This window comes from Prinia subflava, chromosome 1, assembly GCF_021018805.1.
Source record: "Prinia subflava isolate CZ2003 ecotype Zambia chromosome 1, Cam_Psub_1.2, whole genome shotgun sequence".
Taxonomy (NCBI): domain Eukaryota; kingdom Metazoa; phylum Chordata; class Aves; order Passeriformes; family Cisticolidae; genus Prinia; species Prinia subflava.
In genome coordinates, this window is record NC_086247.1 from 25,505,260 (window position 1) to 25,528,661 (window position 23,402).

Genomic DNA, 23,402 nt, shown 5'->3' on the forward strand with positions numbered 1-23,402 from the left:
GTAGCACAACACCTCAAGGCCACCAGGGTAAATGTAATATGGGATTGTGGCAGGTGGGCAAGAGGGGCTGCTTTTCCTGGCACAAGTTAGGTCATCCCCAAGCTGCTTTCTACTGGTATGAGTTAGGTCATCCCTAAGGCTCTTGTAAATCTCATAGTTAGCCAGGTACTTAGCAACAAAATACAAGACAATACAAAGTTAGGCATTATCTTGGGAAAGCTGAGACTAAATGCAAGAATGCTGCGTGATTTCCCTTGTTTTCTGCTTGGCTGTAGTTGGTCTAGTACTGAACAGATCATCAAACAGATCCAAATCACATCAGGTGCTATTTCTGGTGGTACTGATACACTGACAAGCCAGTACAACCTTTCACACATAACCATGGTGTTGTGTTCCTTCAAATAAAAAAGCTATTTTCCCATGTCTGGAGCCACAGGCTATCATGCTCCCAGCTCTTGGGAATGGCTGGGTTGGAGCCAGGTCAGTGCCACCTGTCAGATCTGTGCTGGGCATCCATTTAGTTTTTGAAGGAAGGGAGCTACAAAGTAAAGAATGAAATGTTCTGATGTCTCTGAGGATCTTACATGGTGGGAAGACATGGCAAAGCATGGTTGCATAGACTATTGGCCTTCTAATGCTAGCAAAACTATTGTTGAGAATTGCCTTGTCATTATTCTTCTTCTTGAAAAGCTACAGATGAGACTGTAAAGATATAAAGTAGATTAGAAAGGGATGAACTAGGCCTTAGCTTCACCTGTCACAAGGTTAAGGCTTGGATTATGCTGCAATCTGAATTCACAAGTGACTCATCAATTTGCTGTTTCTATTAAATATATATTTTAAGTCCTCAAAATTATTTTGAACAATTCTGTCTTGTGCATAAAAAATACATTTCTGTCTCTATATAATATTGTCTGTAAAAACCAGCAAAGGCTCGTCTACTCCACTATTTACATAATATATTTCTGTGCCAATAGTGGTTTACCATAATGACTGTATAATCCAAGGGCAGCTTAACAGAGAGTGTATTTCAATGCTGCATTTTCTTTTTCATTTCTAGAGAATACAAATACTGATTAAAATGTAAAGAAAGGGCAAGCAATAAACTATTCTGTAGTATTAGCTAAATATTCTGAAAAGACATGTTCCCCCACTCACAGGCACCCATACTTGGTGGTAGTTGTACACATCTCAGGCTGCATTCTAGAGCTGTACACATCTCAGGCTGCTGCAATTCTGCCACAGCCCAAACCAGGTACCAACACTGCTTCAGCTTCTCTGCCTGCTTTATGTGTCAGGTGTAAACTTGGGGATCTCATTTCAGTACCTGGATCAAAGATTTAAAAGAAAAAACCTCTTCCAAGGTTTGGGTTCCAAGGATCACTTTATAAAGCACTAGCCCATATCTACCATCTGGTTTGTACATCGTTGTCACCATTAAAAGTGACAATAGCAGGATATATTACACTATACTATGGTATTGTATGCTAAGCTGTAGTATGCTATACTCTGTATAGGTATAGGTGTTATCCCTTTTTCAGAATTAATATAATCTTCATACTTTTACGAAAGACTTCCAGTTTTGATATTTTTCAGATATGTATTTTAGTGTAAGAGTGCAGAAGAGCAAGAGAGACCTTCTCTGTATCATGAAAAGCTTATAATTAAAATCTCTGGAATCACTTGCTTCAAAATGCTTCTTACTTTTATAGTTCCATATGGAAAAGCTGGCAACTTCAGCCAAAGACCAGGATTTCCTTCCACATCTCTCAGGAATGACTGTATTGCTAATAGTCACTAAGGATCTAATAGGAAAGAAGAAATTCAGAAGGCAAACCCAGCGACAACTCAGGATCAAACAAGAAGGCAGCCTTTCAAAAGAGAGGTGACAAAACAGTCCCTGCATTTGATATAACTTCTGATGATGGACTGAGAATAGCTAAATTTACAACTTCTGTGGTCCTTGTGGAGCTTTTGTGCTGTTCATGTTGGACATGTTCATTTTAAAGTTCTTGTATTTCCAACTCTTTTGATTTCTTCTCAACAAAATCAAGTTTGTGATGCTTCATGAGATGCTTAAATTTTTGTGTTTTCTGACTGAGAATTACTTGTCCTGTTATTTGTTTGGGGGATAGCCTAAGTTATAATTGGCATGTTTGATTTCCACACATCTTGAGGAAACCCTTGGGCTATTATCATTAGGTGTTTACTGAGAGTGAAGAGAGAAGTCTGTTAGTCAGAGTTAAGAAGTCTCAGAAAAGCCACATACAAAAAAAAATATTAATGAAAAGCATTTGAACAACAAATGTTTTCAAAGAAAATCATCATCACTCAGATACTGGGTCAAATTCCTAGCTGGATTCAGTGGAGCTTTTCTGCTTTCTGCCAGATATGGATCTGGTTCATGTAGCTCTTGTAAAAATGAATGATAAGGCTTGGGCTTCTCAGTAAAGTAATTCATTAATCAATGTGTATATCTGCTTATCATATAATACATATAATTTCTGAAAATGAGAAGAATTTTGTCCTTGCATAAAGCCCTCTAGAAAATTTGCATGGACTTCATTGGGTTATGGATCACATCCTGTATATATCTACATTTTTAAATCTTTTCCCTTGCTTCCTCTTTCAATGGAAATTAATAGCTTCTTGAACTGAAATGACCAGTTTCCGATTTAGTTTTGCATAAGCAGAGTCCAGTGGGATTAAATATGAATGCTGGCTTGGTTATTCATTAATCATAAAAATATGGTGTGCAGTTAGTTATGTAAGTGATTATTTTTGCACGGAAATGTCTGCTACTTTTATGCCTGTGCAGAAGGATCATGTCAAGTGCAGCAGAGAACTTAGAAGCCCATTCACCTTGATATACTGTTTTATAAAAAATGCACAAAGATGCATAAATTCTCTGAAGCAAATACTGATTTTGTAGATGTTAACATAATGAGAGGTCAGTGTGTCCAAGCATCTGCATTCAATTGTACAGTGATGGGGAGAAGCAGCAAAAGTTCATGTGAGACTTATTTTAAATCCTCCTGGCCACATATGACCTATGTAAAATATTTTATTCTGAGAACTTTTTAAAATGTAAACATTGCTGCTCCTGTTCGTTTAAAAGTCTGAACAATCAGATGAACAAGGTTGAGCTGGCCCCAAAAAATGCTAAATTCTTTGCTCCCATTCAGCTACAGTCTTTTGGGTCAGGGAAAAGGGATGAGAACAAGATGTGATGTGCCATTGGAAAATGGTAAGCAGCAAGGAGCAAATCAGCATCAGATGCAAGTCAGAGGTCTATTGAAACAGGTTCAGTACTTGGTTTATTTTCCTGCAGGCTTGCTGGAAGCTGAAATTCTGCACTGGACAGGGTAATTCAATACGCTTGGCGTGTAAGAAGTTGCCTCACTGGCACAGACATCTTCTATCTAAAAATGAAGGAAATGCTAGTTCCACCTTTGTCTCCTTCCAGTGTCCTTGCGTCACTGGCACCCCATTGTCTTTTCAAAGTACAAAGAATAATCCCAGGCTTGATTCACTGTGCTTCCATTTGTTGAGGCCAAAGCTCTGCCATGTCCTTTCTCCTAGTAAAAATAAGCCTCATGAAGTCTGTCTTTTCTGGTCATTATTGCTACTTTATGGAAATGTATTCGTTTCAGATTTTTATTTTCAAGAAAAGATGTAGGCAGATTACAAAAGTTTCACAATATGGCTCCCACTGAAGTCTGCTTCTCTGAGAAAGCCATGCCTGAAAAGCAGTTCCTAGATGGGAAATTGGCCCAGTCATGATTTTTTATTTCTTTTTTACACGGTGAAGCACAGAGCCTGATTGTAAGGAAATATTTAAATTTCTTCAGCCCTTTTGAAAGTATAATGGATATTTGTGATGGCAAAACTAGTCTAAACATTTTAAACTAATACAAATATTTTTAACTGAAGAGATTAAGAATCAGTTTCTTGTGTCTTTTCACTTAGCTGCTTCTTTGTTCAGTAGCTCAAAAAAAACCACAGGCCAACCTGGTGCGTCTCTTGAAGAACTCACAGCCAAACAGCAGTGCCAGAAGGAGAGAGGTGGAGAAACAGGAGAATGGAAAGTTGGAAGGAATCAAGTATAAGGGCTCATGATTACTTAATCACTATGTCCACAACTTGTTCCATAATGCATACAAGATTTCAGCCACCCAATCTACTGAAATCCCTCTCATGACATGTCAGCTTTTAACTAAACATCCCCCTCTCATCCTGATGGCTTATCCATTCTCGCTGGCATTTTGCTGTATTCTGCATTATCCCGTTATTTTTTTATGTTCATGCTATTTGTGAGTCTTAACATACTATCATCCTACTGTTAGTCATACCAATCACTTAACACATGGAGATTTCTGGGTTTCCCAGCTGTTTGCATATCTCATCTTTACTGTGCTCCTACTGCATTTGGCAATGTCCTGTCACTCAGTCATCTTGACCATCAAACCATCATAACTCAGTGTGGTATTTGAAGGATACTGCTGGAAGGAGAAATGCAGTTTTAGGCTTCAGGGTGCCCAGGTAGACCTAATGCCTAAAACTAGTTATCCCAAGAGGGACTTAGCATTACCAGCACAGCACCCTGTTTCCCCACTGCAAGAGGACGATTTTTGTAAGCTGCTCTGTCCCCTTCCTCCAACTCACTGCTTATAAGAGAGCAAGTCTCCAAAGCTGGTCTACCAAAAAAAAAAAAGCTCTTGCTCGGTCAGAGCAGACTGTGGTAGTGTCTCTCATGCCTCTGCACTGTTTCTATGCTGCCTCAATACAGATATCTCAATATCCCACTATATCTGAGAAGGAATGTTAGGTGAAGGATTGCCGCTCTTCAGAGATCAGCTCTGTGCAAAGCTGTCGGCAGGTCTGGATTGGGGATGGAACGGTGAAACACGGGTTCCTTGCACCCCTCGTGGTGCCCCAAGTGGGGTTTTCTGGTTGTTTTTTGGTGGGGTTTTTTGTTTGGTTGGTTGGTTTTTGTTTTTCTTGTAACAAGATATCCTGAGGTGCTGCAAGCCACGCTCCAAAATTCAGGACCCTCTTCCCTGTGGAAACCCCACGGCTAAACTGGGAGGATGCGCTCCCTCTCTGTCCCCACGTCTCACGGGCATGCCCTCCACAGCAAGTGATGCGCAGTCACTCCTGAGTGGGTCGTTCAGCGGTGCTCTCCCCGCTCGGCGCCCTCACACCCCTCCCACGTCGAGGGGTGTCGGTTCCCGAGGGCTCCGCGGCCGGGCCGGACCCAGCCCGGGTGCCGCCGCCGGGAGACCCCGGCCCCCCCGCGCAGGGCGGGGAGGGCGCGCCGGGGCCCGCGGAGAGGGAGGGCAGCGCCGGGGGGAGTGGCCGGGCCGGGCCGGCCGCATAAATAGCCCTCGGCGGGGCGGCGGCGGGAGGAGCCGTCGGAGCCGCCGCTGTCGTTCCGCGCCGGCCGCGGTCAGAGCAGTCAGGACCGCGGACAGCGCCCCCCCGCGCCGCCCCGCGCCCACCATGACGGCGGAGACCCACCTGCAGGGCGTGGAGATCTCGGCCGCCCAGTTCTTCGAGATCTGGCACCACTACGACTCCGACGGTGACTCCTTTCCCTCCGGGGCGGCGGGGGCGCGGGGGGCGAGGGGGGCGAGCCCGCGGGAGGCTGGGAGGACAGCATCGCTGCCCGCCCGACACCGGCCCGGTGCCGCCCGGCGCCCGCAGCCCCGGAGCCGTCAGGGGCCCGGGCCGGGGCCGGAGAGGTGCGCGGGGAGCCGCTCGCAGGCGGGAGCAGCCGGGGCGGAGACGCCCCCGCCGGCGCTGGAGAACCGAGAGTTTGGAGGGAGCGGTGACGGCAGCCGTAACTCTTTGTGTTGTAGGCAATGGGTTCATGGACGGGAAGGAGCTACAAAACTTCATCCAGGAGCTGCAGCAGGCACGGAAGAAGGCGGGCTTGGTAGGTTAATGTTTCGCCCCACTTTTCCATCTTCTTCGGGAAAGAAGAGTTTTCTTGAGCAAACTCCAGTGCCCCGGTTCCTTCTGTCCTCTCTCGCCATCACACGGTTCATGCACCGGGCAAAGGAAATTAGCTTGGTTAGAAATGAGCAGGCTGCAAATCAGATAAATCGTCTGCTTTGGAAAGGTGAGACCAGGGTCCACCTCACTGACGAGCGGCTCCCGCTCCCACCTTGCCAGGCTACAAGCTGATACTTCTGACAGTGCTTAAAAAGAAAAGTCAAGAAATGCATGGATGCTGTCTTTCTGTCTTGGACGGGACCTTATTCCATTGCAATTAATCTTATCTGATCTAGATATGTGCTCATTAAAACTGGCGGAGAGAGCGGGGGGGAGAGAGGAAAAAATGAAAAAAAGAGGAAGAGAAAAACCGAACACTTAAGGGTAGTTGGACCCTTCTAATTTCACACCTAATGGGCAGCACGGGCTGAAATGCGTTTCTGCCCCTTGGTGGTCACTAAATAGATCTGCAGATACTCCTAAACACTTACTGCTCTTCACCGGGAATATGAGTACCAAATCCTGGCTCAGAGAGACAGCGAAGTTTTTGACAGTGTTGTCAAAACACTTCTGTGTATGAGTTATCGAAACATTAATTATTCACTTCCTCCAAACTATACCCATGCAGAGGGGGAAAGAAAAGGGAGAAAGAAAGAAATTAAAGATTTCATGTAAAAATAGAACCACCTTTAGCATCAAAGCCTAATATATAACTTAATGGATTTGGTCTTAATGAATCTATGCTAGAGGACTTCAGAAGAAATGGAAAAAAAAATGAAGTGGATGATATGTGCATGGAGGAAATAGATTACTGCATAATAAGAATGCCTCCAAACTGAGAAATAGATTTTCAATAATTAACTTTGCTTTGAAAGTTCTTATATATTTTAGACATAAATGGAGAAAAAAATTAATATGAATCTTAATAGCTTTTGTGGACAATTATATCATATAAATTGTATGAATTGAAACTTTACACATATGAAAATCTGTTGACCAGCAATGCCTTTAATGTTACCACAGTCTAGGTAGCAGTTAATTCTTACTAGAGACATTGGTGTAGGCTCTCATTTTCCTGAGTGCATGTTCAAACTAAAATTAAAAATAAAATAATGCAAAATCGAAGTTAAAAAAACTTCAAAACAAAACAGAAATTTTGGAAAGGAATGTGGGTTTTTAGAAGGAAAAAAATCTAATTTTTTTCACAGAAAAGATAAACAACTTCAATACATTTCAAGTACTGCAACAGAACAAATCTCTCTTCTTTTCCAAAGTGCAGGAAACTTAAGTTTGCTTGGTAGAAAGAAGATATCAAAGCCTCTTTATATTTAGTATGAATGGCATTGTTAAATAGAAATGCTAATATGTAATTGAGTAGTTGAAAAATTAATTAGAAGCTCAAGGAAAAATATATTTATAATTTTATCAGGATCCTTTCTCTCTCGAAGCAAGTGTGCATCTCTTAAAAACATAGCCTAATCAAAGCAACATAGAAACTCTTGAAGAATTATTCTTATCTGCTACAAATGTTATAATGCGTGTGAGTTTTTTTAATAACTCCTGCAGGTATCTGATACTGTATTCGAAAAATGCTCAGACATTTTTTTCCTGTCCCATTTCTCTGACTCAAACATAGCTTTAGAGTGTTCTGCTAAAAAGAGCGATCTACTGTAACAAAACCAAATTCAGCACCTGGTCTGTAGGCTCTGCAGTACAGCTATATGCCATCTTAGGTTTCAAATCTAACCCGATTCTTGCTTTTGAAGGCTCATTTGCTAAACAAGCATCTCATCAGTTCGTTTTTTGTCTCATGGGATACTAATTCAGTATCTTTGAATATCTGTTCTTTTGCCAGAAGGGACATTGAGAAACTAGTGTAGGTTATATGTCATTTCCTTGTCTGTCCTTCTTTTAACACCCCAAAGCTTCTTTGTCATCATTAACTTCTGCATTTCAGGTCACTCTTCTGCTCACTATTTTTGAAATATTCAATTATGCATTCTTCATAGCTGGATTTTACATCAGTCATGACACATGCATTAAAGAATCACATTGATGCTGTCATTAAATAGGATGGTTTAATATTTCCCAATATTCTTCCCAATTACAGAACTGTTCTAATTATGTTCTGATGCTAATCCTTGTATTAATCCACTCAGTAAGCCTTGTACTTTCACAGCTGCTTTTTCTCAGACAGAAAGGTAGCATGCAGTTTGATTCAGGCTAGCTCCCCTGAAAGGGGGAATGTCTACTCAGAAGTTTTCGTGCTTGGGCTTGGTACCACTAGGCCTTTTTGCTTCGTGCGTTATGGTAGGTACTGAATTGATCCTGTATAACTTCAGCCATGTTAAAAGAACTTTTTTATAAAGATAGAAGCAACAAAAGTGTATAAACATAGTTTGTGTTTATAGTGACCCACATTTATGCAATACATTCTCTATTTGGATGTGCCAATTGCCAAAAGAAACTCTGGGGTGTAAGTGGCCAACGCAGAGCTTCATAAAGTGTCAGTGGTGGATCTTGCCTGAGCTATTCCACGTCCTTTTCTCACTTTCCCTGCTTATACAGATAATCACAATATTTCTCCTCAGAAGTATGATTTATGAGTACAATTATGTGAGTGTTTCTGTCATGCCAACTATCCTTACATTTTCAAATCTTATCAAAAAAAGCTATTTTTTTCCACTTGTTGGAAAAGTGTCTTTTCTGAGGTGTCTGACTGAGGTGTGAAGGGCTAGTTTCTCCATTTCAGAAATTGAGCACTGCATCTGTGTCAGGTTTAGGACTAGATTTGGTTGAATTTAGGCAAGTTTTTTTGACCAAAAATATTTATTTGAATAACATAACTCAAATAATTCTTCAAGCAGCTCATGAGCAGGTGAAGTGAACACCAAAAAACTCACCATAATTTCTGAATAATAAACTAGAGGATAAGCTTCCTCTTTCGTTTAACCTGTAATCAACTGTGCCTCTTTCAATGGCTGGACACTATCTGGCACTGTAGAGTTGCTATTAGAAAGATTAGTAAAATATTTAACCAGGACTAATTAAAATCCAAGTGTCTAATTCTCCATTCTATCTGATAAGCAAACTTGTCTCTACTTTGGGATCATTAGATGAAAGGTGACTTTGAAGTCCATTATATTAATAACCCCATCTCTAATTAAAGCCACGGCAAATTACTAACCTGCTATGGATGACTTTGACAGAAATAGGATACTAGGCCGTGACTGCATCAGCTACAGGGAACTGACATTTTAGTTAGCTTTGGCAGGTGAAATTTGGGACAAGCTACAGCGGACTTTGTACAGCTGAGAGTCCCAGTATCTCCAGTGAGAAAATCACTTAGGTCCTATATAATCCGATCTATTATAACAACTAAACCTTTAATTTCCTGATGTAACTTCATCAACAATGGTGGAATTGCCTATTGTTTCAATATAACTGTAAACCAAAGGTTTAATCAGTATTGAAGGTTGACGACATCTCATATCAAAGAGAGGCAGGTCAAGTTGAAGTGTGAAATAAAATATTTAGCTATTACCCCAAGACTGGCACTTTTTGCTGTAGTGTAGAATGAGAATAATCATTAGAGAACAGATGTATAGCACGGACCATAATTTATATGGGCAACAACGATGGCTTTATTCTGTCAGATTTAAGGTACTGCTAAAAGAATTCTCATGCCTAAATCTCCCTTTCTACATTTAAGCAGTGACATTTTGACTCTGTTTCCATGATAACCAAATACTAAACAGTCAAAAATATAATATTATGATGAGATCTTTTAAGATTAAAATAGCATCTATTGTTCAGAAAAAATCCACTCAAAGACGTGGCAAGACTATTTTGGTGTTCAGATGTATTATACTGAAATTTTTTCCTTATTTTGAAAGATTGTGCACTGCCTTCAAGTTACTGATTTAAAAGTGAAAACTGAGAAAATGGAGTAATAATTACTTATGAACTTCAATGTCACCATCTTAAACAAAAGAACTCTTAGGCACATCTTCTAACACATCTGTCTTTATAATTTTTTCATTCTGTAAACTAAAATAACATTCTAAGTATTTAGATGCCAATCATTCTCACCAGCTATAGTTCCCTAGGAAAAAAAAAATATCAGAATGACGTTATTTATTATAAAAAACAATGATCATTTTCATTTAAACTCGGCGAGTGTAGCTGCAATGTATGAGTACAAATGTGGTATATAATTTGCCAAATAATAGGTTATTCAAATATGTTTACATATGTTTGTGGTATTTTAAAATAATAATTCTATCATTGTAACTTTGTAGGATTTAACACCTGAAATGAAAGCTTTTGTGGACCAGTACGGGAAGTCTACTGATGGCAAAATAGGTATAGTTGAGGTAAGACAGTTACTTTGTAACATTATTTGAAGAAAATACATTTAGCACAAAACAATGTGAGCATAATATGCCAATACTTTGGAATTTTAGATACACAGAATATTTCTTGCTCTCCTTTAAGATCTCTATTTTTTCTTTTCACTAACAAAATCTTTTCATTAACACGTAATGTATTCCTTACCACATTCCAGACATTGCACTAAGTCATTTAACTTTTCTCCCTTTATTCAATATAAATAAGCATCAACAGCAATTCAAGTTTTCTACAAAGTAGATGAAAGTTATTTTTTGGAAATTTAAGTTAAAAAGGTGTGAAAAGTAATGTGTTGTAGTGCTAGCTGTGATTTTGAACTCATGCTCTGTCACCATTCCTAATAGTGATAACATCCGAGTGAACTTAATCGGGCAGTCACTGTATGTAGTCTATTCTAAAAAAACCCAAATATGGTATGGTACCCAATCAGCATGTTAATCATGACTAAGGAAGAATGTCTTAGGATTTCCTTTCTTGAACTTTAACAGAAGTGCAGGCAGAAAATTCTCATATTCCTTGCTCCCATTTTCTGAAGAGGCGGAAGATAACCAGCTTCTCCTTGTACACCTGCTCAACAATTGTATAACTTAATAATTGTATTCCTTGCTAGGAAAGGGGGGAACTGTTGTGTTTTCTCTGAATTTTACTCCTCAGCACTGCAAGTCAAAAAGGAGAGTTTGTGGGGTTATAGGGTTACAGTGTGAGGGAGTCACTGCTCTGAGCTTAAATCGACGACTCATTTATATCACTGACTGCAGTGAGACTGCGGTTTTATTATTAAATGATATTATATATTTTTCTGGATAATAAGAAATCTGACCTAGAGAGCTAATTAAGAAACAGCTGGAAACAAGCCAGGCCTGCAAAATTTCTGCACTGACCAGCTTTGGGTCAGTATCTAATTATAAGACAGAGGACTGAAGAGAATCTGTAGAAGTCAATAGAAACTATCAGTGCTGATGCAACAGATCATTTCAAGATACCTTTCCTCCTCTGTCATGTGTCTGAATTTTATATATTTGTTTAAAGGCATATGTAATTAGGACTAAACTACCACAGAAATACAAACAATTGGTTTCACTTGCAGCCACAATGGATTTTTAAAGGTGCATCTTTTAACACTATTTAGCATTAATTAAATATCTTTGCATCTTGAAGGAAGTAGTGTTTATTAGATATAACAAATATTTTTTTGTTTTGGACTAACAAATGCTAATTTATTTGTTATTGAAGAATATAACTTAAATTAGTAATTTTGAATATCTGTATAGCAGGCACTGATGCAAGAAGGATGTGTGAACAGTGCCTTGAAAAAGACTGTGCTTCTTCACTTAGGAAAGATAACTGGAAGTTTTACCTTTCAAATTCTATTTCTGATTCTGATATTGACCTAATGAGTGATGATGAGCAAATCCAATAGGGTCTGATATGGTTCACCACCCCCAAAGAAGTGCCAAGCATGCTCAGCATGCACGGAAGCAACTGAATAGTGATGGTATGGAGTTCAGTGACTGAGGGGACTTTCTCCCTTAATATAGCAGTTTCCAAACCCAATAGCTATATTTTGTTTCCCTTACATCAGCATGAAGCTTGATTTGGAAACTGCTGATGGGACTCACGAAATGTGTGGTGCATGCAGAGCAGTATGATATTAAAGTTGGTATTTGGACTCAATTCTCCTTCCTTATATAAAAAAAAAATTCCAGTAATTCCAGATTGTTCTCATTTACATAGTACATCAAATAATTTTTCTGAAAATTGTGTGAACACTATTTAAGAAAGCTTACATAAAGCCAATCAGACTCCCAGCCCTCAAAATGAACACCCAACATTTGACGAGGAATGCGCCAGCCAGTAATGAGTTTTCAGGAAAAGTCTGTTGACTGAGATAAAGAGGAGGCCTGGGTGGCTTCACAGAGGAAGAAGTGGATTTTCAGCTCAGATTAAGTGTTGATTCTGTCTTTGCAAGCACACTGCATTTAGTTCACTGGCTATTACTTAGTGTCCTCCAGCTAAAGGCAGAGCCTGACCTGCCCACTCTCTTGCCATTGTGTAAGAGACCTTTGGTTCACCTTTTGTACTCATTGAGACCAATACTTTTACTAAAATGTGGCTGCGAAACCCAAGGTTTCAAAACTCAGAACTGCAGCAATTTCATATTCAAATTATTTGAAGATTACTGCTGCCATAAAATCGACTACTTATTAGCCTAAAATATTCTTTGTACTCCCATGCTCTATTATAGGATTTTAAAAAGCAAATTCACTCTATCAGGTGAAAGGAATTTTAAATAGCATTAAATATTAATGGAATTTACTTAGAGAACAATGTCTAAAAAATAGTTCTGATACTGTTTTAGATATTGAGAGTATTTTTTCTGCTAGGTAACCTATAAAGACACACCTCAGCCTGCAGCTGACCAGAGAGGAGTCAAACCAGTCTCAGGCTTTGTAGCTGTCCTCTATTATTTGCAATCCAGAGATAACCAAGCTTCTCCATAAAAGCAGCAAAGCTCAAGGCTCACTAAACTACTGTTGCTGCCAAACACAGACTTGCAGTGGTCTGCACTCTTACTCAAATATGTTCACAAAGTCGTCCCTTAAATAACACCAGGTTTCCATCTTTCTTCTTGCTAGTGGTATAAAACTGGGACTGGGAAGTTGAACCAGTTTCCACACGATCTACTCATCCCATTAATACTGCAGTCTTCCACAAAAAGCAATTTAATGCTTTCCCCTGAGACTTAAAAAGGGTGAGAGGTATAGTTTAAAATTAGGTAATTTTCTTCCAGAGGTAATATATTCTGTGCCTCAAATACAGTTTGGTACTGCTAATAAGCTGTTAATGATCCTTTGGACAGTTACTATTTTATGGTGCCCTTGCAAAATCCACAGGAGTTAGCTATGTCTTTGAACGACATCTTATTTGTATTTTCCACACAGGCAAATCCTTTCCCATTGTTATAATCAGCCACTTCTCCCAAACTATCTTTTTTTTATTTTAAATAGTTCTTCCATTTGACATTTGCTGTTAAATAGGAGGGTACTCTAAAAATCGAAGCTTTTTTGTCATGAGAGAAATAAAGACATCTTTTCGTAAGTCAGGACTAAGTTACACACATTTAGCTGTTGTGTACACATAAATATAAACTTACCCATACGTGTATATGCTATTTATAATGGTGGAGTTTTTGAAAGCTGCTGACAAAAACGCATTTCTTGGGTTGATTGTGATTTCATGTTCAGCCTGGCAAAAGCACTCAGAAGGCTCTGACGGGCCTGACATCCTGTCATCAGCTGCACCAGTTCTGTAAGGAGAGTGCTCTGAAGTGTCTTTTCAGCTGTACCAACACTAAAAGAATTTAACTGATTCCTTGCATATATGATTTTAGAGAAACAAGAGATATGTCTCCATAATGTTGTTGTGTCTGTGGGGTGAGAGCTGAAGTCACTTACGGCTCTGCTGGTTCCCAATAAAAAAGCCTCAGCAATTAGGCAATAGCACTGAAATAGAACAAAATATTCAAGGGTGTGAAATGAAGGCAGAAAACCAAAAATTCGAATCAAAATTTTAAGATGGAACTCCAGAAAGTCTGCAGATGCCATTTTACATAAAAGACTGCAGCTAAGAAATCTGTCTTTCTCCATTTTCTCCATAGTAAGCACAGCTGGTCTATTCTTCAAGTAAAAAGTTTTTTTTAATCAAAACATATTTCATACATTTTGAGGACTGAAAAAAAATGGGCTTTTGTTAAAAACAAGTCATGATTTTACATTAAATTATACAGCATACTTTCCATCTTCTACATTTGTCACTTGCCAAAATTGAGTTATAGTAAATGAACATTTTCAATAATCAGTACAATAATGTCTGATTTTAAAAAAGCCTTTTGTAAGGAAAAGGCATTGGAAGAAACATCCCTAGTTTTGCAGGGCTAAAAGCCCTCTTGATTTCTTTCTGGTATTTATAGCTCTTTTTGAACACATCTCTGTGACTGACAAATGAGAACCGCCATCCCTTATCCTCCCTATTTTCTTTTTTTTTTTTCTCCTGGCTTTTCCTTATATTTAACCATTTACATTACACACATGTTCTTCATGTCAGTGTTTCTTTCTTTCTTGCTCTTCCTTGGTATCTGAGTAGTCTGCGTTTCTCAGTTTCCTAATTCATGGTCCTTCACACTTATCCTCTGTGAATCCTTGTGTTAAGCTGATTCAGTGGATACAGATCCTAATTCTGAATGGGTGAATTTTTTCCCCTTTCCCCAGCTACCCTTTAGGAAAAATGCTACCTCACTCCCTTCTCTCAGACCTCAAGTTCTGTTTGACCTTGATGATTGTGACAAAGCTGCAAGCCAGAAGCCTTTCAGAGGCATCTTCCAAACACTTCAGCTAGCAGGATGAAGCTTCTAAGCAGGTCACAATACTGCAGAAGCAGTGTGAACAGCAGCACAAACAATTTCATACACTTTTAAAAATCTTCATGCTCTATTACAGACTCAGCTGGCCTAATGAGGAGCCAAAATTTAATCTTTCCTAAATTCTGTTACAGCTTGCTCAGGTATTGCCAACGGAAGAGAATTTCATGTTGTTCTTCAGATGCCAGCAGCTAAAGTCAAGTGAAGACTTCATGCAGGTACAGTATGAAAAGTTGCTTGTTGTAAAACCATCGAGGACCTGTTTGCCGTAAACATATCATTAAAGCATTCACATTCTGATTGCAGACATGGAGGAAATATGACAGCGACCACAGTGGCTTCATTGATTCTGAGGAGCTTAAGGTAAACCAGTATCTGTGAGCATGCACAACAGGAGAACAGGTGTTGGATTACAGCCTGTGCTGCGATCTCTTTCTTCAGATACCCACGTGTGAATGTTTTTGCATTTCAAACGTGACAAAATATGCAGTACAATTAGCTGATGTTTTTATCGCCAGTAAATTATTTAAAGTGAAACTCTAATCTGATCAATGTTTTTTTTAAGCCACGTTTTAATTCAGATCAGTGTTGGTATCAAATAACTTAGTGTACCAGGTAGTTTAGAAGTGAGAAAGATTAGGTAGGCAAGATGAGTCTCTGACAGCTATGTTGGTTATTTTTTTGGCCTCTTAGGGAAAAGAGCAGCTTTGTTGTGTTTTTTCTTAAGAGCACCGCTACTATTAATCACTATGCTGCTGGACAGTTGATGCTGTCTCAAGTACCACGTAACCCTACCATTTCCTTACTGTAATACTGTTGGACTAACACAAATGGAATTATGCTGCCTCTGCTTGCTTAACCTAGTAGGATTTTGGTATCAGCTTTAAAAGGCACAAATAAGAGCAGAATCGAGGTTATCCCATTAGCCATCTCAGCCTTGCATAGTTCAGAAGTCTTGAAACAAGAGTGAGTGATTTTATTTCCTTAGTCATACAACCAACATCAATTTGTCGATGCTTTGTTAGTGTCATGGAATCACAGGGTGGTTGTTTGGAACCTCTGGAGGTCATCTGGTCCAATCCCTCTGCTCAAGCAAGACCACCCAGAGCCAGTTGCTCAGGACCTTGTTCAGATGCCCTTTGCATGTCTCCAAGAATGACACTACAGCCTCCATTGGCAACCTGTGCCAATGCTGTGTCACCCTTGCAGTGAAAATGTTATTTCCTGATGCTCAGAGGGAACATTTTGTGTTTCACTTTGTGACCACTGCCTCTGGTCCTGTCAGTAGCCTAGCTCCATCCTCTTTGCACCTTCCCTTGAAGTATTTATATACTTTGATGATGTTTTCCTGAAGCTCCTCTTCTCCAAGCTTCAGCGTCCCAATTCTCTCTGCCTTTCCTCATAGAACTGATGCTCATATACAACGGCTTTCTGAGTAGAAAGGTGCCATTTTCCACAGTTCAACTGCATTTGATTCATTATTGTAGCTTTACATTCAAAGGAATCAAAGCAACTCATAGCAAGAGAAAGATCTAGCAGTGTTTATCCATCTAATTTGGACTATTTTGTCCATATGTAGTATAAAGAAGAGTGATGTAAGTTTTAAATAAAGCACCGGGAGATCAAACTGTTCAACACCTTTACTGTTCTTCTGCTCAGAAAAAGAATTCATGACAGAAAATCTTTTTTTCCTTTTCCCTTTCTCTTTTGAGTTTGATATCTGTGTGACATTTGCTGAGGATCTAAGCTTAGGGTAACTCTAAGGCAGACAAGCCCATTCTTCTGCTGACTGGTTGCACCAGGTCAGTGCATTGAAAGTTGGTAGGATCAGGAAAAGGTAGCACTTGAGAACTCTCCAGCTGTTAGATGATGCCTGCTGACTGCTGTATTTTAAAATAGATTTTAAAAGGCTGGGCTGATTGAGGGCCAGCTGAGAATGAAGACATTTTAACTAAATCTCTAATGGTTCATTTCTCTTGTGGTGTGAGGTTTCGTTTGCCTCAGAGAAAGAGGCCAATTTAACACTGAAAATAAGACATAGATGTCCAGTTTTATTTTTAGATCAGTATTTCTTGGCAAGCCCAAACATTTTTAAGTATTTGCTATGGGAGGAGTACACCCATTTACAACTTGGTAAGTGAAATTTAAGCTGGGAATCAGGAAAATTTTATAACAATAGTAATGGCAGTAGAATATGTTGTCTAAGGGGGAGGCAGACTCTTCATTGCTGCCTGTATTTAGGAAAGGTGTGGCAATAGCTCAGATCAGAGAGTAATTCAGGAAGGTTAGATTGATAGAATCCTTTTTTGAGACATGGACTTAATAGCCTTTTAATTTCCCTTCCACTTCTATTTTCCATTGAAGCACACAAGATTAAACATGATTCTGTAACATCCATTCACATCTCAGTTGTGTTCCTCATTATACAAGCCACCAGGAAGGGCCTTCAGCATGGACTGGGCCAGGCTAAAAGAACTATAGTAGGTTTTAGTCATACAACTATTGACATGGTTGCATTCAGGTTCAGGAATAAAAGTATATTTTCATATAAGCTCTCCCATTTTCTATCTTGAAATGTGCCCAAAACTTGCACAAAAAATAATGACACTCCAACTGATGGCAGGAATTAGGTCCTTCATCAGGTCTTGTTATGCCTCTGCTTTACAATTTGGTCTCTTTCTTTTTTTGATGTCACACATCTAGTACAGATATTTTAAACATGGAATGGGTGGAAACCATCTTATTTTTTAAAGTAAAAGTGGCTGGTGCTTCAAGTCATGTGACATCAAATTCTCATTCAAAAATGCAACAAAATTGGCTGCACACATTTGAAACACAAGGTAGGAAGAAGCAATATTCACTTTTAGCATCAGGTACTGCCATAGGCAAGGACAAAACTTGATTAATCATTGATCCTTCCTGTAAAATTGTTCCGATGTTTCAAGAAGTGATTAAACATACAAGTTTCCAAGGAGACCCAAGGTTAATTAGTTTAGTTTGCTGATAGAGCTGATTAAGAAGCAGTATACTTGAAAGCCAAACTTCTTTTCCAAATTCACAATACAACAAATGGCATACAATGCAGGAAGTTTTATTAGTTACTTTTCCCAAATAAAATGCAACATACTTGAACTTATCAAAAGAAACATATATTCTTAGCTGTTAATAACTATTTTTTTCCTCTTTATTTGGGATTCGGTAGTAAATACTATAGTGGAAGTAAATAGTATTTCCCCTTACTTTAATCTGAAGTTAGTGAGTCAAACATTTTATTCTTTAGATAAAAATTCATCTATTACTGTATTTATTTTAACAGAGCTTCTTGAAAGATTTATTACAGAAAGCAAATAAGCAGATTGAAGACTCAAAGCTAACGGAATACACAGAAATAATGGTAAGTTTATTTACAGGCACAACGGGCTAATCCAAACTCTGTTTAACTTCAGCCACTGGAAGGAGACTTGGAGATCCACCAGGTCTCAGTCAGACTATGCCATAGCAAGAGAAAGACAACTGTGGCACCTAGCCCTGCAAGTATTTCTGCAGCTACAGAGCTTTGATGGGCAGCTTTCAGTACTGCTTAAGAAGAAAAGCCCAGGAATTTTTAACCTTCTTGGTATTTATATAACATCATTCCATGCCATAGTATTTTCCCTGATTTGCTTCCTTGTGCCTCTAATTGCCTCACATTTCATAGCACCAAAATTGTTCTTGTCATAATTATATGATTATGTTTAGGTCAAATTAATTTGGTGTTACTTTCTATGTTTTTCCTTCTCTCACTCCTGTGGTGTCTGTCTCTTGTCTTAAAAGCCATCCCTGCATGGTAGCTTCCTTAGATTTACAAACATCTCACACTTCCCTACTCCCCTTGCTTCAAGAAAGATAAATTGATGTTTTAGATAAACACTGTAGCAAAACTGTTGCTTCCCTGGGCTTAAATCAGCCCATCCTTGAAATAATCTGTCCATCCCATTGCTATGGTACTCCATAGTAAGGACCAGTACTGGCTTTTGCATGGGCTTTTCAAGAAAAAAGAATTCTGGTCTTCAAGAAGTGTGCAACTCTTCATTTTTTGTTTTACCATCTTGTTTTCATTCTAAAATACTTCTAACAATCAAAAATATGCTAGGTAGATGTACTAGCCATCAAACTGGCTTAAGATTGACTGAACAAAACTTGTGTTTGTCCTGGAAAAATCTGCTCAATCATTGTATCAGTATAAATCATCCTAAAGTGTGCTATAAGTTCTTGCCTCTACAGACACACAGATTGACAAAGAATTTTGTTATAAAGGAAGAAAAAAAATAAGCCCAGGTCTCCAATCATCTCCTCAGAAAACAGAAAGATCATAGAAAACGCACTGAGCCGATGCTGGCAGCCAGAGCCAGCCCCTAACAACTCATCAAAATACAGAATAAGTTCACAGCTGCCACTGCTTACCTCCCTCAAATGCAAATCTGTCTTCCTGGGAAATGCAGGCAAGGCAGATGCTTTTATACAAAGGAAGGAAGTGTTAAAAGGAACCACGGTGTTGTGTAGAAATAAACATTTGTAGAATTGGCCACTTTTTTTTCTGGTATCCTTTGTCATCTATTGTGTATTAACAAAGTGAAATTAGGTCTTTTTCATTGCATTACATTACTCCCCTCTTTAAAAGGATATATGTTTATGCATATATGTCAGTACAGGATGTTGCTTTTCCTCTTACCTATAAATTACATCTAAAATTACTGTGATTGCAGATGATGGGATGGAGTGTGGGTGATGGTGCTTTCAATACAATGTTTTGTAGTCTGCTGCTTTTGTGACTCTTTTATATAGCAAGTGCAATATAATTTTTGAAAGTAGAAAAATGGAACTACACAGACATAAACACTGGAAGAGAAAGTCCTATGCAGGAGCAATATCTTTATCTACTTCTAATAGCTGTTATAAGATATTTGTACCTCTCAGGCAGCAGGAGCTCATCCTTTCAAGGCCTCAAAGGAAAACATTTTAATAGTACAGATATTAAAAATTGTTAGAAACAGTAATCACTTATTTTGTGAAATTATATTAACATAGTTACTACTATAATTTAATTATGTGTTTTGGGAGAGATTTATTTTCCCATTTTCATGCCATCAAAAAAATATGATTGTCTGCAACATCTGTTCACTTTTTTTTTTAAATATATCACAGTAACAAAATATTGTCTTTACTTAAATACTTAGACCTATTCAATTGAATGAAATGCCTATTGTTTTCTGTCTAGAGAATTTATGGCCCAACAGTTTTTCATCTTTATGAATAGAGAATGATGATTCTATTACCCAAGCATGAGACATGAAGTCAAAAGTAAAATGTTATCACATCAACATTCCTGTCATTTATAAATGATTACATGCACTTTTCTCATACAGGACATTAATTCATTAATGTAGGCAGGTTAAGACCTACCTTACCACAGATTAATCAGAATTGCTTATCTGGTTTCTTATCAAGATTTTGCAGTAAAATCAATTACTATAAATTACTTAGTACTTAAAATAAACGTATTACACAGCAAACGCGACCTGGGGACATCATTTCAGGACAAAGTTAATTGGATTTAAGTTTTCCAAATAAGAGTTTTCTTTATTGGGTTGAGTAATTTTGAATAGCAATGTAAAATTATATATTCTTTCAGCTCAGGATGTTTGATGCAAACAATGATGGAAAGCTGGAGCTTACTGAACTGGCCAGGTATGTCTTCTGTTTCTTTTCACAACAAATATCATATAGCAAGTGCTGTAATAGGAACAGTTAAATATTTTGACCTTTGTTTTTTTCTCTCCAAAGACTACTGCCTGTACAGGAAAATTTTCTTATTAAATTTCAGGTATGAATATTCACATTCTTCAGGTAACCTATTACCATCACACATAACTGGTGTCATTAATGGGTTTGTTTTCCTTTTGGCATTTAGGGTGTCAAAATGTGTGCAAAAGAATTCAATAATGCCTTTGAGATGTATGATCAAGTAAGTCTTAAAAAAATGTTTTTATTAATGGCGTAGTTTATTGGCACTTATTTTTAAATTTCTGGAAAACTAGCCATAACATCTGGAATTAAAATAAATGTTTAAAATTATCTTTAATGGTATTTTTCAGGATGGCAACGGCTATATAGATGAAAATGAACTTGATGCCCTACTGAAGGATCTCTGTGAAAAGAACAAAAAGGTAATCCTAGAGGGCTTCTTTCCCCTTAGAGATTAGATTTAATTTGGATTTTAAGGACACTTTAATCCACCCTAATAAGATAAATATAGCGCTTCTAAGTCATAATTCCTGAAGTCAAAGTACAACTAAAAATTGTGGTGGAAATAATAGCAGTGTAAATCCTGAGGCAGGGGAGTTGTGATTACACAGTTACACTGTCAGGAGCTTGCTTGCTGCTGAGACCCCAGCCAGCAGCAAGCTAACACATGGCTATCACATGGGTAACAACAAATATATAAAAACAATTTAGTGTGTTGCTGTTAGACAGGCTGAGAATACCTGGGATTTTTTCTCATTTCCTGCATTGGAAGTAAACTTGTTCATGCTGATAACTAAACAGGATTATAAAGCATTATCTGTTCTTTAAATAGGAATTAGACATTACCAACCTTGCAACATACAAGAAAAGCATCATGGCCTTGTCTGATGGAGGAAAGCTTTACCGAGCAGAACTGGCTCTTATTCTCTGTGCTGAGGAAAACTAGAGCTCTTCTATCATGTCCACTTAACTAGTGATGTACTCTACACAATAACAGTGCACTATAAGGGAGTAGGCTGTATTTTTAAACTGCATATAGAAAATTAGCCAGGATGTGTGGCACATTCCTTTCAGTTTGTTTCTATACTGTTTGTAATGTACAGTTTTTGTAACAATAAGATTGATAAAGAGAATGTCAGTGTTTGGGCCAGTCTGTATATTCAAAAAGAAACTAAATATGTCAGAGTTGGTTTTGGTTGGGTTTTTCGGTTTCATAAACACAGCCGGAGAAAAATTAAACCTGCTGACATTGCTGTGGTCATCATATCCTTTGACACTTGCAACATTTCTTGTTAAACTACATAACAAAAAGATCTACACATATCTTTCCCATAACAAATAAATATGAAGGTTTTAAATATAAAACATGAATTCAGATTAAATATGATCTAGGTATGAAATAGGAGAGACATTGGCATGTCTGTTTCCAAAGATTTAATAAGGCACTAAGAAATATTTTCAGTTGTCAAAGCACCCACTTACAGGTCTGTACTCTGCAGTCTTACAATTACTCTTCTCATTACAAATTCATAGCATATAGACAAAGCATTTATCTGGGATAGATCTCCATGCAGTAGTTGATAAAAATATAGTGTTCTCAATCTAGCTGTTTTACTGAATTTAAACATAGGCACTTCAGAAATAAATGCCTTTAATCTGTCTTGAAATCCTGGCTAAATGGCAGGTAGTATAGTTAATACACAGATTAACATATGGTATTATAAGTGTACCTTTCATGACTATTGCTGTGTCAGAGAATATGACAATCCATTTTCTAAACTATTTTCACATTTTGCAGGTTATAATTATTCTAGTAAATTGCTGTTTTTACATCATATTCTGTGTAATCTATAATTAAATTTAATATCCTAAGAGTATTGGTGTCCAGTTTGTGTATCTCCTGGATTCTTGTACCTGTACCATGTAAAGGACAAACTGACTATTTTAAAAAAATGTGCCTCCTTGGATCTTACACTGAATTACTAGTCTATCTCACTGGCATTAAAATTTGACACTAAATGAAAAAAAAATAGTACAGATTTTATAACGATTTAATAATTTAGTTTACATGGTGGGCTCTGCTTTTTATTATATTAGAGATGTATTTTTTAAATGGGAACTATACTATGAAGTAGTCCTATCTTCTTGCATACTTGGGGTTTTTTGGCCTGGCTCCCTTTTTACTTTACATCAATTTTATGCCAGACAACTTCATGAATGTCCAGGCCGCTGCTCCCAGTAAGTACTGGAGAAGGAAGGAAATTGGGCTGTGTCTTAAAGCCAATATACCTATGCTGCCTCCATGTACAACTGTTTTGGAAGCAATTCCACATTAGCAGATTAGGTATATACAACTCCTCACATGCATCTCTGTGTCTTATTTAACAAATGGAAGCAAATGCATTTTATTTGAAATGTGTCTCAAACACTGAGGCTCAATCCTTTAAGACTACAGTCAATGAACTCCCACTGAAATGAATCCTTGAATTCTTCAGGTGAACTCAAGCAACTAAATACCATTTCAGGAATGGCCTAATGGCCTTGGGCTCTCTCCAGGCTGAGCCTTGGAAAGTTAAGGGGTAGGTGGTGCTGGATGGGGTCTTGCTGGGAAAAAACACACACAAAAATCTAAAGTAAGTTTAAGCCAGCACATTCACACTGTTTTACTCCCACTCCATGCACAGTGATTTAACGTCTTACCTGCTTGTCTCCTCTTTTCTCTATGCAATGTGAAATACAATTGTGTACATTAAGTGAAGGAACAGTGAATCTGCCTATCAGTACAATAAATGAT

The 23,402-nt window shown here is 38.2% G+C and overlaps 1 protein-coding gene across 1 annotated transcript; it reads left to right on the top strand.

The window, feature by feature from the left end:
• The first annotated feature begins 5,385 nt into the window (after positions 1 to 5,385).
• On the top strand, positions 5,386 to 22,482 carry CALB1 (calbindin 1). Its single transcript, XM_063391464.1, has 11 exons — positions 5,386 to 5,584; positions 5,862 to 5,938; positions 10,299 to 10,373; positions 14,959 to 15,042; positions 15,131 to 15,187; positions 18,141 to 18,218; positions 20,496 to 20,551; positions 20,648 to 20,687; positions 20,775 to 20,828; positions 20,959 to 21,030; positions 21,441 to 22,482. The coding sequence occupies exons 1-11, from the start codon at positions 5,503 to 5,505 to the stop codon at positions 21,552 to 21,554; spliced, it is 789 nt and encodes a 262-aa protein (XP_063247534.1). The 5' UTR covers positions 5,386 to 5,502; the 3' UTR covers positions 21,555 to 22,482.
• The last annotated feature ends 920 nt before the right edge of the window (positions 22,483 to 23,402 follow it).